At 49.7% G+C, this 14,696-nt stretch overlaps 1 protein-coding gene across 4 annotated transcripts in view; it reads right to left on the bottom strand.

Annotated features, from left to right (window-relative positions):
• clasp1a (cytoplasmic linker associated protein 1a) overlaps positions 1–14,696 on the bottom strand; it is a 96,653-nt gene that overhangs the window by 52,133 nt on the left and 29,824 nt on the right. For all 4 annotated transcript variants that reach the window (XM_075478919.1, XM_075478923.1, XM_075478921.1 and 1 more), the window contains exon 8: positions 10,070–10,140. In XM_075478919.1, coding sequence (XP_075335034.1) covers positions 10,070–10,140 — 71 coding nt within the window. The remainder of the gene's footprint in view (positions 1–10,069; positions 10,141–14,696) is intronic.

Here is a 14,696-nt window from a genome sequence, read left to right as displayed (position 1 = left end):
AGACAATAGGTGGCAACTAGGTGCCAGGAGACACTAGGTGGCAACTAGGTGCCAGGAGACACTAGGTGGCAACTAGATGATAGGAGATATTAGGTGGCAGCAGAGACTAGGTGACAACTAGGTGGCAGCAGACAATAGGTGGCAGCACACACTAGGTGGCAGCAGACTTTAGGTGGCAGCAGACACTAGGTGGCGACTAGGTGGCAGCAGACAATAGGTGGCAGCAGACACTAGGTGGCAACTAGGTGGCAGCAGACTCTAGGTGGCAGCAGACACTAGGTGGCAACTAGGTGGCAGCAGACAATAGGTGGCAGCACACACTAGGTGGCAGCAGACACTAGGTGGTAGCAGACTCTAGGTGGCAGCAGACTCTAGGTGGCAGCAGACTCTAGGTGGCAGCAGACAATAGGTGGCAGCAGACACTAGGTGGCAGCAGACAATAGGTGGCAGCACACACTAGGTGGCAACTAGGTGCCAGAAGACACTAGGTGACAGCAGACTCTAGGTGGCAACTAGGTGGCAGCAGACACTAGGTGGCAGCAGACACTAGGTGGCAACTAGGTGGCAGCAGACACTAGGTGGCAGCACACACTAGGTGGCAGCAGACTCTAGTTGGCAGCAGACACTAGGTGGCAGCAGACTCTAGGGGACAGCAGAGACTAGGTGGCAGCAGACTCTAGGGGACAGCAGAGACTAGGTGGCAGCACACACTAGGTGGCAGCAGACAATAGGTGGCAGCAGACACTAGGTGGCAGCAGACTCTAGGGGACAGCAGACACTAGGTGGCAGCACACACTAGGTGGCAGCACACACTAGGTGGCAGCAGACAATAGGTGGCAGCAGACTCTAGGGGACAGCAGACACTAGGTGGCAGCAGACTCTAGGGGGCAGCAGACTCTAGGGGGCAGCAGACTCTAGGGGGCAGCAGACACTAGGTGGCAACTAGGTGGCAGCAGACACTAGGTGGCAGCACACACTAGGTGGCAGCAGACAATAGGTGGCAGCAGACACTAGATGGCAGCAGACTCTAGGGGACAGCAGACACTAGGTGGCAGCACACACTAGGTGGCAGCAGACAATAGGTGGCAGCAGACTCTAGGGGACAGCAGACACTAGGTGGCAACTAGGTGGCAGCAGACACTAGGTGGCAGCAGACTCTAGGTGGCAGCAGACTCTAGGTGACAGCAGACTCTAGGTGGCAACTAGGTGGCAGCAGACACTAGGTGGCAGCACACACTAGGTGGCAGCAGACTCTAGGTGGCAGTAGACACTAGGTAGCAGCAGACTCTAGGGGACAGCAGACACTAGGTGGCAGCACACACTAGGTGGCAGCAGACAATAGGTGGCAGCAGACTCTAGGGGACAGCAGACACTAGGTGGCAACTAGGTGGCAGCAGACACTAGGTGGCAGCAGACTCTAGGTGGCAGCAGACACTAGGTGACAGCAGACTCTAGGTGGCAGCAGACTCTAGGTGGCAACTAGGTGGCAGCAGACTCTAGGTGACGCAGCACAGAGCAGCTGCTACACACTGATAAACCCAAAGTTGCTGAAACTGCAAAGGGATCAGCAGTCACCAGTACTCTGTCTCTGAACACAGACTTATATACCAGGGAGGATTTTCTCTTGCGACAGGAGCGAGGAGATGGAGGAAGGGATGCTCTATTTCCCTGTTAATGTTTCCCCTCCATCCAGAGTGGCCTTGTACCTTATAGCTCTCTCAATTCATCCCTCATTTCCTCGCCTACTTTATGTCTCACTTTTTCATCACTTTTTCTCCTGGTGCCATCCCTTTCCTCCTGGAGCTCAGGGGAGTATGATGGGATGTTCTGTCACCCAGCAGCCTGGGACTTACAGAGGAAACGAGTAACTGCAGATCAGCTTCATGTCAGAGTGGAAATGTCTCATTTTGCTGAACCAGGCCACCAGAGTCAGTCTGTCGGATATCTTCCAGGAACGTTTGTTTCACTGGCTGAATCAATCACTGATTTGACAATAAAGGGGAGGAGCTTACATCGCTGACAGTGGGAGCTATGGCTGTGTCATTTCTTTTCTTACTTCTGCTGGAGAACATTTAATTTTTTCAGACAACTGATCTATAAATAAGTATTTTCTGCAGTTTGGCTTCTTGAGAATGTTTCTAATGTTATTACTTGAATCCCTGATTCCACAGGTTAAAGGATAAAGGACCATTTTTAGCTGCCTTCAAAGCCACTAAACACTCCCCTCTACCTTCAAATGCTGGACATGCAGAATTCTTCAAAGAACAAGTTCATTTGTTCAGCAGTCTCAGCCAACACACCAACTTCTCTTCGAAAGCTGAGGCTGATATGTTCTGTTCAGGCTCAAAGGTCCCGGTCAGTAAAATGTCAGCTGTGGTCTGAACAATGCGTCTTCATAATGTTTAATGGGAAATGTTCTGGTTGTGGATGGAAACACCTACATCAGTGACCATGCTTACATGACACGAGAAAAAAACATGTTAGTCCGACCAAAATCACAAAGAGTCAAGCTTGTCAAAGTTGGACGAACACACCCAGATGATGTGATCGGGACTGGTGCATGTGTCCACTCAGCTACACTCCAGAACATATCAGAAACTGGGTCTGAAAATCAGCCCATAAAGACTACGAGTCAGCTCCCTGAAAGCTTTTCCAGACTGTCGCTCTGCTCTAATAAAACCCTGATTTTAGAGCTGCGCCCACACTGGTACCCTGCAGTTACAGAGTGGAAATGTCCAGCTGTGGTGTTGACCGCTTGTTTCAGATCACAGGAAACACCACAAGAACATGTGAACAAGGTGCCAAACTTCCTTTTGAGTGGAGGCAGTACTGAAAATCTTTTGAGGCTAATCCTCACACCTGATCAGCAGAATGCTGATTATAAAGTGATTTCCAAAAAAAGGTTTCAGCCATTTTATTGTTTTTGTTACAGAAAACTGAAAACCCTCCGACAGCGTCCACATGAAACATGTGAAACTGAAGAAACTAGGTCACTGAGTGCTGGGTGTGATGTTACACAGGCACACAGGCTGAATGGAGTCACACTATTGTTGCCTTGTTCTTCTGAGGATAAGAGGCTGGCTGTGCCCGTCAGACTTCATAGTCCACCGAAGTAATGAGGCAAAGAGGTAGCGCACGGACTGTTCATGCTGTCAGTGTCGGGCTCCCAGCTCCCAGCTCATTCTCTTCCACCCTCAGTTGACTCGTGGAAAACACTAATAAAAGAGCTCAAACGGGCTTAACATTTCTGGACTAGACCTCTCATCACCTCACCCAAAAAGCTCTAGCATTTCCTATTTTCTGAGTTTCAGAGTGATGCTTTGATTGTTGAGAAGTCAGACCCGCTACCTGCATTTGGTGCCAATCCTGTCCTCAACACGTGACGTTTCCCTTCAATGAGGTTACCCGTGTTGCTGAAAAGGTGCTTTGATTTTTCTGTCTTTGCTGACTCACATATATGCTAAAACATTACAATCTCAATTTACACAGGAAATGCCCTCTGCAACGGTCCAGTCAGAGTCCAGACCTCAGCCTGACTGAGATGCTGTGGTGGGACCTTCAGAGAGCTGTGCAGAAACCAATGCTGCAAACCTCAGTGAGCTGAAGCAATAATGTTAAATAATGTAATAATGTTCTGATATGTAGAACCTCATTATAAAAAGGATGGGCTTTATTTCACAGACATTCAAAATTCCTCATGGAGGTGTCTGATGGCTCCAGATTCATTGGATGAAGGGCTCCGTGAAACAGACCAATCAGGAGCAGCCGTGGGGAGAGGTGTCATTATCAAAGCCTACAGCGTTGTGCACTGCACCTTTATTCACAGCAGCACTGAGGTCCAACTCAATGAACAGATCAAGCTGAAGTCGCAGCTCCACAGAAACCTAAAGAAACCAGTGTTTCAAGATGAGCTTATATTTGTCATGAGCACCAAAGCCCATTCACAAGCATCACTTTATCATTCTTTTCACAGACTTGCACAGATATTCAGTGCCGTGTGGACAACCCTGGACTGTTTCCAGGCAGAGGGGCCCAGCAAAGACCCCACAGTCAGAGATGAGAGGCTACTCACTCATTTGTCTTGGCAGCGAGCATAAGAAGACAATCCTGTCATTCAGTACGCTGGCCTACTTGTCTCTCATCGTTTCTATCTCCCTTTGTAGAACTAAATGTCCCCCACCCCCCTCACACAGTCGCTGGTCTGTGTGCCGACTAAATAAACCCAAAGCAGTGTTTATCTGCATCCTCCAAGTGGACACAACCCCCTTCTTTCCTTATTGTAATGTCTATGTTTGCACAGAAATACAAAGTATGGGATAAACAATCAAAGTAACTGGACTCATCTGATCACTGAATATTCACAACACATCACTGGGCCTCTTAGTTGGGTGTCATGCTGCAGTGAACACACACAGCACTGATCACATGATGTAAAATCACTGCCTCCTGACCAATCACTTCTCCAGACTTCAGTGGTCGGCCTCTGTCTGAGTCTGACTAACAATATTCATTAACATCATCACTGAACTAGAAGTTCTTTCAAAGTCTGTATCAAAGTCTCCAAAAGGTCATCACCATGTTCGGATTCACATGCAGCTGTAAAAAAGTGCTTCAACACCAACAGCAAACGGCTGGACAACTAAAACCCATGGATTTAAGGCCCTGATAAAACTATGTGAACATTTACAATAATCCCACTTCCACACTGAATATTTCCTGCATCAACACAGGATCATACATCAGCTGATCCGGATCATTGGGCTTTAATGATACTGGTTTTCTTTGTGGCATCTTTCCTTCCTGCTTTGGCAGAAGCAGCTTTTATGCTTTTCAGAAATAAATGAATGTGATGGATAAGCTGCTGATAACGCCACCTGTTTCACACGAACGCCCAAATACTGAGAGTCACACAACCTGAGTGGATGTGCCAGGCTGATCACCATCATTTGGGTTAGTTATCACCTGAGGATACTCTGGATGTGTTGAGTTTCTGCTGCTGCTTCACATACAGACTCAGGGGGCCTGAAACACTAACGATGCAACACAAGTGTAAAACGCCAGAAAAGAAGAAGAAGAAGAAGAACCGTTCTTCTCCAGGAGGAACCAGCAGCTTTGAGCCACAATATGGGATGTAAATCCAAGCAGCAGGAGTTGGGCCAACCCTTCATGCACAGGTGCTGGTTCTTTCACAACAAGCCTGAGATTAAAGCCCTTTTAAGCATTACTGTCAGCTAAACCCTAACAACCTGCAGAGGGGAAAGCTCAGACTCTTTGAGTTTTAGTGCCGAAAAACACATGGAAATCCAAACCAAGCATTCACTCTTAAAACTCAAGTTGAAGAAAACACCAACAATGCTCAGAGTCATAGAAAAGTACAAATATGGAGCAGCTTTTTCTGGCGGGGCAAAGCCTCCTCCGCCTTGTGAAACAGCCGACAGCAGCTCCAAGATGCAGGGTGATGATCAGAGGGCCTCTCCTTCCCCTCCACCCTCTGATGTTAACCCTTTCACATGGTGGAACACGGCACCCACACAGACACACGTCAGCAGCCGGAGCATCAGGCCTGTGTTAGGCTGTGACATGAAGGTGACCTGCTGGAGCCTTCCTGCTCTCACTTTGCTGCCCGTCACAGCTCAACTCTGGAGAGAAGGCAGACTTGCTGCGTCTGCAACCTTTATGTAACAGCACAGTGGTGGAATCGAGGACACTGAAGTAAGCTTGTGCACACAACACACAAATATGCACAACAAGCCTTGGGAAAACAGCCAATTCCAAATGCTGACTTGTGTTCAGAGAAGAGCTCAGTGGCTGATGCAGTGTGATCACAACAATCCGCTCAGATGCAGCTTTTTTTGGTGCGTACAGCCTCAGTGGTTATGAGTACCACCTCCATCTGAGGCTGCAGTTTGCATTATGCATCGGTGCTATAAATGGGTCCATGCCGACACAGAGTGCTCCATCAGCCACAGAAACATGACGAGGAGACTTCAGAAGAAGGCAAACCGAGCTCTGAGGTTAACAGGAGCTAACTGGGCAGCTTCCTCCTCTCTCCTGCTGGTGACAGTGGGCATCTGTCACCAGTTAATGATCCAAGGATCTTTAATCCAACGGTCCCAAATCATCCCGAGATATGTCCATACCCAAAGAACCCACACTTGGCCATACGACGTACATTGGAGGATGACCATTTCTAGGAAGTGTTTCAGTACCGTATGTTTTCGTTCTACTCCCCCCATATTTGTGTTTCTGTGATAATAGATTGCAAATATCTGGGTTTCCAGCCATGTCAAACAATCAGTAGGTTAAATGATGCTACATCTGGTAACATTCACAGCGACACTGGCTGCTGACTCTTAAGGTTAAGCTCTGCACTTTTATGGGGGCTCCAGGCCGTAGCGACGCGTTTGGAGGCTGACAATCAGAGCGAGTCGGTGCAGGAATCATCTGAAGATGCATTCCTGACGTTCAATGTAAATGAAAGCAGAAAACACAGGAAGACTTTTCTGGCTTTTCCCATTTTATTCACCACAGGAAAAAAAACGATTTTTAAGGAATGCTACACTTTTCTAACTCTGTAACACGACTTGAATGGACAGCATAATAAATCATACTCAGCCAATTTACGTAGTGATAGAACACCTCATCGCTCGAATGGTCGGAGGAAAGTGCCGGAGGAAAGCAGAACACTAAAGCACCAGACTGAAAGGAAACCAGACTGAAATCCAGCAGAAAACAACCAGCCTTCAGCGAATTTAAGTGACACATTCAGTCAACTGCTGCCTGAGCTGAGAAACTACAGAAAACTCCTGCTTCCTCTGCAACTATCAGCGTTACTGTGACTGGGTCCAGCAGGGAGGAAAGGTGGCATCAGAGGGCTACAACTCCATTTTTCTCAACAGCTAAGCACATAATGGCACCATATTCAGATGAGTGAGGGGTAATTATGTGGGCTCTGGTTCTGTTTGCAGGCTTACCTTCTCCAGCTGTCATGGTGCGAAGCTGCCCCCAGCAGAGAAACCAAACCTCTCAGCCACCGTTTACCTCTGGGTGCTGCTACAGAGACGGCTGCTCTGTTCTGCTCTCCCTCCCTCACATCTCTCCTCTGTCTGCACCTCTCCCTTTCCTCCCCTCCCTCCCTTTCCTCTCTGCCTTCATAGCAGAGCCCTTCTGCCTCCGTCTCTCACAGTGAAGGCAGACTCTGTGTTCCAAAGCTTCCCAATAAAAGCCTTTTTTAACATTATATGTGGAATTTCTCATTAAAGTCTTCTTGTAATTCTGACGCTTTACATCTTGATATAACATCATCCCTCCATCTTTGCACAGAACCTATCAAACGGAGCTTCAGAGGGAAATGTTTCAGTGTGCAAACGGCTTTCATTTAAGATGACTCGTCATCTGTAGTCGAAAAGGCAATTTAAGAGCAGCTGTGAAAGGGCGAGGTGGATCCAAACAGCTGATCAGGATTACACGGTGACCATCTAATAACGGCTAGGACTCTCAGTGACTCTGCTCAGGGACTGCCCCCCTTTAACCATCAGGACTCATATTAAAGAACAGAACAGTTTCCACCAAGTCAGATCGTCTCTTAGATTTCACGTAACACTGCGACTGTGCCCAGGATTAGATTATTGTGCTCCAAAGCAGGAAAAGATTAGGTCAGCTGCTAATTATGCAACCGGTAGGATTTGAGCTGAGGGCATTTCCTTTGTGCTGAGAGATTAAATCATTTACAGTAACTCCTCCTCATATGTACTGCTAACCTGCAAAAAAGGGCTAAAACACAGAGATTCAGAGATTCTTACATGATGCCCCTTAAAGCCTGCTTCAGATCCTGAGCCTCACTTTCACATTCAAATGTTGGAGGTCACACACATATTCCACCTCATCTCTAATATGACGGATATGGCATCATCTTCATGTAGCAGTGTGATCGGATAGCATCAGACAAAGTGAGAGAGTCCCGCTGCAGCGCAGCCGACTGTGCTTCAGACACGTTTCTGCCATCCTTCCTGAGCCACATGACCTTCTCCATCACGGCCAAAGTAAAAGAGCTCAGGGAACAGCTGGATACTGAGGAGGAGTTGGTTAGTGAGGAGCGACAGCCGATGAGACGGGTCAGGCGACACCACGGGGGAACCCGGAACATGAAGGGGAGCCTGGTGAAGGAACTCCTCAGGAAACGGAACAGAATTTGGATAAAGAAAACACGATGCTGACATCCCCAGCAAATGTGGCGCTTCTCCTCAACCGACTGAATCACCATGAGCGACTTTAACCACGTACAGTCGACACCAAGAGAGAGCTGTGTGCGACAACTGGAGCTGTTTGATGAAGATGAGTCTGCCGTGGCCTCCTGTCACAGAGCACAGAGCCGCATTCGGACAGAGCAGCTCTGAGAACGCAGCTCTGAGAACGCAGCTCTGAGAACGCAGCTCTAAGAACGCAGCTCTGTGAACGCAGCTCTGTGAACGCAGCTCTGAGAACGCAGCTCTGAGAACGCAGCTCTGAGAACGCAGCTCTGAGAACGCAGCTCTGAGAACGCAGCTCTGTGAACGCAGCTCTGTGAACGCAGCTCTGAGAACGCAGCTCTGAGAACGCAGCTCTGAGAACGCAGCTCTGAGAACGCAGCTCTGAGAACGCAGCTCTGAGAACGCAGCTCTAAGAACGCAGCTCTGAGAACGCAGCTCTGAGAACGCATCTCTAGTAACTGTCCTTCCCCAGCGGAACTGTTTCAGTCTGCATTCCCACATGAGTCGGGACCAGGTCGGCACTGATGCGGCGCAGCCGTCTGAGACAGCGACGTGTTACTTTAGCGCCACATTCAACAACAAAACAGAACAAAACAAAACCCGGTAAAAGTAAGGAGAGAAGAAAAAACACCACCAAGAAGCTAACATGGAGAGCGGGGAGGCCACCGTGTTCATGGTCTGCATGATGGTGATATTTATCATGGAGGAAGGAGAGCAGAGAAAGGAGACCACGTGTCAGTTTAACTTATTAAACACGCGCAGGTTGTGTCCATGTTGTATGAGGAAACATTTCAGCCTGACAACATGACAAGGGGCGGGGCTACCGACCACCAAACACCTCCGTCAGATGTGTTCCTATAGAACCCAGAACAGAGCCAGCTGAGGAGAAGGAGCTGAAATGGTTCCAGGAACTGAGGGCGATGGTCCCGAGTTCCTGTATGTCCGAATGCGGGAGAAAACGGCCCCGCGGATTAAAAGGTTCTAGGAACTGCAGAAGGTTCCTACGGTGGGAATGCACCTCATGACTTTACAGTGTGGGAACAATACAATAACCTGGTGTTAGGGTCCCTTTCAGCCAGTAAGTGGATTGTGCTGCGTGCAGGTACAGCGGGACCAGGACGCTGGTCCTAACGCAGCCTGAACCAACCGTGCAGGGACTGTGCTGGCTGTGCTCCCGTTGGCTCAGCGCCTCTGCCCTAAATGCACTGTGGTCAGCTGGAATGGAACAGAGTCAGCAGTAAGCATGTCTGAGCAGCTCTGCCTGCACAGAGCTTACAGCTGTCTGCATCTTAGATGGAGTTGGGTCTCAGGTCTGTCGGCGTGTTTTAGTACATTCAGTTCTGGAGAAGTCGGTTCTGAAAGGAACATCTGAACTGGATACCCAGCTCCTGTGGTGAAAACTCATCTCCGCTCGACCCAGGCTCTCCGTCTGGCCTGGAACACCCCCCCTCCTTCCCATTCACAGTAAAACACTTACCGACTTACTCACATGTAGTGACAGAGAAGAAGAGGAGAGAAAACACAATCGCCATCTTCTTACCCTGAGAGCCTGAATGAATACAAACTGCACACATAACTCTTTCACCACATGACAAACATCTGCCTGGCTGATCCAGACCCACAAACCGTCCTACATTCAAACCAACTACAGCCTCGATATTCACCGAGCATCCCACTCTGCTCCCACTGAGCTGGAGGATGTGAGTAATAAAACAGACTTCCCAGCGGGGACTTCTGATATTATAGTGAATATTAAACTCTGGTGGATTCAAGAAACTGAACAAAGAACCAATATGAGGACGAATGAGCAGAGTACGCACCTGAGCCAGAGGACGAGACCATGTTTCCAGATCTTTGGACTTCATCAAACTTGCTGAAGATTACATTTAACCTAGAAAGTGGACAGAGAGCAAGAAAGATCAAAGATACAGACCGAAATCTACAGATGTGACAACAGTTATGTGGAGAAGACATAGAAGTGTCCACCAGTGGCAGCAGAGAGGGATGGATGGCCTCTGAGGTGAGAAGCACACGCTGCGCTCTGTGCAGCATGGTGGGCCAGAACCACCACAGCCACTGTCCAAGTGGCCCATCTAAAGCTGGCCCAACTAAAGCTGGCCCATCTAAAGCTGGCCCATCTAAAGCTGGCCCAACTAAAGCTGGCCCATCTAAAGCTGGCCCATCTAAAGCTGGCTCATCTAAAGCTGGCCCAACTAAAGCTGGCTCATATAAAGCTGGCCCATCTAAAGCTGGCCCATCTAAAGCTGGCCCATCTAAAGCTGGCCCATCTAAAGCTGGCCCAACTAAAGCTGGCTCATCTAAAGCTGGCCCATCTAAAGCTGGCCCATCTAAAGCTGGCCCAACTAAAGCTGGCCCAACTAAAGCTGGCCCATCTAAAGCTGGCCCATCTAAAGCTGGCCCAACTAAAGCTGGCCCAACTAAAGCTGGCCCAACTAAAGCTGGCCCATCTAAAGCTGGCCCATCTAAAGCTGGCTCATCTAAAGCTGGCCCATCTAAAGCTGGCCCAACTAAAGCTGGCCCAACTAAAGCTGGCCCATCTAAAGCTGGCTCATCTAAAGCTGGCCCATCTAAAGCTGGCCCAACTAAAGCTGGCCCATCTAAAGCTGGCCCAACTAAAGCTGGCTCATCTAAAGCTGGCCCATCTAAAGCTGGCCCAACTAAAGCTGGCCCAACTAAAGCTGGCCCATCTAAAGCTGGCCCATCTAAAGCTGGCCCAACTAAAGCTGGCTCATCTAAAGCTGGCCCATCTAAAGCTGGCCCATCTAAAGCTGGCCCAACTAAAGCTGGCCCATCTAAAGCTGGCCCATCTAAAGCTGGCCCAACTAAAGCTGGCTCATCTAAAGCTGGCCCATCTAAAGCTGGCCCATCTAAAGCTGGCCCAACTAAAGCTGGCTCATCTAAAGCTGGCCCATCTAAAGCTGGCCCAACTAAAGCTGGCCCATCTAAAGCTGGCCCAACTAAAGCTGGCCCATCTAAAGCTGGCCCAACTAAAGCTGGCCCAACTAAAGCTGGCCCATCTAAAGCTGGCCCATCTAAAGCTAGCCCAACTAAAGCTGGCTCATCTAAAGCTGGCCCATCTAAAGCTGGCCCATCTAAAGCTGGCCCAACTAAAGCTGGCCCATCTAAAGCTGGCCCAACTAAAGCTGGCTCATCTAAAGCTGGCCCATCTAAAGCTGGCTCATCTAAAGCTGGCCCATCTAAAGCTGGCCCAACTAAAGCTGGCCCATCTAAAGCTGGCCCAACTAAAGCTGGCCCATATAAAGCTGGCCCATCTAAAGCTGGCCCAACTAAAGCTGGCTCATCTAAAGCTGGCCCAACTAAAGCTGGCCCATCTAAAGCTGGCCCATCTAAAGCTGGCCCAACTAAAGCTGGCCCATCTAAAGCTGGCCCATCTAAAGCTGGCCCAACTAAAGCTGGCTCATCTAAAGCTGGCCCAACTAAAGCTGGCCCAACTAAAGCTGGCCCATCTAAAGCTGGCCCAACTAAAGCTGGCTCATCTAAAGCTGGCCCATCTAAAGCTGGCCCAACTAAAGCTGGCCCAACTAAAGCTGGCCCATCTAAAGCTGGCCCATCTAAAGCTGGCCCATCTAAAGCTGGCCCAACTAAAGCTGGCCCAACTAAAGCTGGCCCATCTAAAGCTGGCCCAACTAAAGCTGGCCCATCTAAAGCTGGCCCATCTAAAGCTGGCCCAACTAAAGCTGGCCCATCTAAAGCTGGCCCAACTAAAGCTGGCTCATCTAAAGCTGGCCCATCTAAAGCTGGCCCAACTAAAGCTGGCCCATATAAAGCTGGCCCAACTAAAGCTGGCTCATCTAAAGCTGGCCCAACTAAAGCTGGCCCATCTAAAGCTGGCCCATCTAAAGCTGGCCCATCTAAAGCTGGCCCATCTAAAGCTGGCCCAACTAAAGCTGGCCCATCTAAAGCTGGCCCATCTAAAGCTGGCCCATCTAAAGCTGGCCCAACTAAAGCTGGCTCATCTAAAGCTGGCCCAACTAAAGCTGGCCCAACTAAAGCTGGCCCATCTAAAGCTGGCCCAACTAAAGCTGGCTCATCTAAAGCTGGCCCATCTAAAGCTGGCCCAACTAAAGCTGGCCCAACTAAAGCTGGCCCATCTAAAGCTGGCCCATCTAAAGCTGGCCCATCTAAAGCTGGCTCATCTAAAGCTGGCCCATCTAAAGCTGGCCCATCTAAAGCTGGCCCATCTAAAGCTGGCCCAACTAAAGCTGGCCCATCTAAAGCTGGCCCAACTAAAGCTGGCCCAACTAAAGCTGGCCCATCTAAAGCTGGCCCATCTAAAGCTGGCCCATCTAAAGCTGGCCCATCTAAAGCTGGCCCAACTAAAGCTGGCCCAACTAAAGCTGGCCCATCTAAAGCTGGCTCATCTAAAGCTGGCCCAACTAAAGCTGGCCCATCTAAAGCTGGCCCATCTAAAGCTGGCCCATCTAAAGCTGGCCCAACTAAAGCTGGCCCAACTAAAGCTGGCCCATCTAAAGCTGGCCCAACTAAAGCTGGCTCATCTAAAGCTGGCCCAACTAAAGCTGGCCCATCTAAAGCTGGCCCATCTAAAGCTGGCTCATCTAAAGCTGGCCCATCTAAAGCTGGCCCAACTAAAGCTGGCCCATCTAAAGCTGGCCCATCTAAAGCTGGCCCATCTAAAGCTGGCCCAACTAAAGCTGGCCCAACTAAAGCTGGCTCATCTAAAGCTGGCCCATCTAAAGCTGGCCCAACTAAAGCTGGCCCAACTAAAGCTGGCCCATCTAAAGCTGGCCCATCTAAAGCTGGCCCAACTAAAGCTGGCTCATCTAAAGCTGGCCCATCTAAAGCTGGCCCATCTAAAGCTGGCCCATCTAAAGCTGGCCCAACTAAAGCTGGCCCATCTAAAGCTGGCCCAACTAAAGCTGGCTCATCTAAAGCTGGCCCATCTAAAGCTGGCTCATCTAAAGCTGGCCCATCTAAAGCTGGCCCAACTAAAGCTGGCCCATCTAAAGCTGGCCCATCTAAAGCTGGCCCAACTAAAGCTGGCCCATCTAAAGCTGGCCCATCTAAAGCTGGCCCAACTAAAGCTGGCCCATCTAAAGCTGGCCCATCTAAAGCTGGCCCATCTAAAGCTGGCCCATCTAAAGCTGGCCCAACTAAAGCTGGCCCATCTAAAGCTGGCCCATCTAAAGCTGGCCCAACTAAAGCTGGCCCATCTAAAGCTGGCCCAACTAAAGCTGGCTCATCTAAAGCTGGCCCAACTAAAGCTGGCCCATCTAAAGCTGGCCCAACTAAAGCTGGCTCATCTAAAGCTGTCCCATCTAAAGCTGGCCCAACTAAAGCTGGCCCATCTAAAGCTGGCCCAACTAAAGCTGGCTCATCTAAAGCTGGCCCAACTAAAGCTGGCCCATCTAAAGCTGGCCCAACTAAAGCTGGCTCATCTAAAGCTGGCCCATCTAAAGCTGGCCCATCTAAAGCTGGCCCAACTAAAGCTGGCCCATCTAAAGCTGGCCCATCTAAAGCTGGCCCAACTAAAGCTGGCCCATCTAAAGCTGGCCCAACTAAAGCTGGCTCATCTAAAGCTGGCCCAACTAAAGCTGGCCCATCTAAAGCTGGCCCAACTAAAGCTGGCTCATCTAAAGCTGGCCCATCTAAAGCTGGCCCATCTAAAGCTGGCCCAACTAAAGCTGGCCCAACTAAAGCTGGCCCATCTAAAGCTGGCCCATCTAAAGCTGGCCCAACTAAAGCTGGCCCATCTAAAGCTGGCCCAACTAAAGCTGGCTCATCTAAAGCTGGCCCAACTAAAGCTGGCCCATCTAAAGCTGGCCCAACTAAAGCTGGCTCATCTAAAGCTGGCCCATCTAAAGCTGGCTCATCTAAAGCTGGCCCATCTAAAGCTGGCCCAACGAAAGCTGGCCCATCTAAAGCTGGCCCAACTAAAGCTGGCTCATCTAAAGCTGGCCCAACTAAAGCTGGCCCATCTATAGCTGGCCCATCTAAAGCTGGCTCATCTAAAGCTGGCCCATCTAAAGCTGGCCCAACTAAAGCTGGCTCATCTAAAGCTGGCCCAACTAAAGCTGGCCCATCTAAAGCTGGCCCAACTAAAGCTGGCCCATCTAAAGCTGGCCCATCTAAAGCTGGCCCAACTAAAGCTGGCTCATCTAAAGCTGGCCCAACTAAAGCTGGCTCATCTAAAGCTGGCCCATCTAAAGCTGGCCCAACTAAAGCTGGCCCAACTAAAGCTGGCCCATCTAAAGCTGGCTCATCTAAAGCTGGCTCATCTAAAGCTGGCCCATCTAAAGCTGGCCCATCTAAAGCTGGCCCAACTAAAGCTGGCCCATCTAAAGCTGGCTCATCTAAAGCTGGCTCATCTAAAGCTGGCTCATCTAAAGCTGGCCCATCTAAAGCTGGCCCATCTAAAGCTGGCCCAACTAAAGCTGGCCCAACTAA

The sequence above is a fragment of the Odontesthes bonariensis genome, chromosome 12, assembly GCF_027942865.1.
Source record: "Odontesthes bonariensis isolate fOdoBon6 chromosome 12, fOdoBon6.hap1, whole genome shotgun sequence".
Classification (NCBI taxonomy): domain Eukaryota; kingdom Metazoa; phylum Chordata; class Actinopteri; order Atheriniformes; family Atherinopsidae; genus Odontesthes; species Odontesthes bonariensis.
The sequence above is the reverse complement of the archived record's forward strand: the minus strand, read 5'-3'. Positions and strand labels throughout refer to the sequence as shown.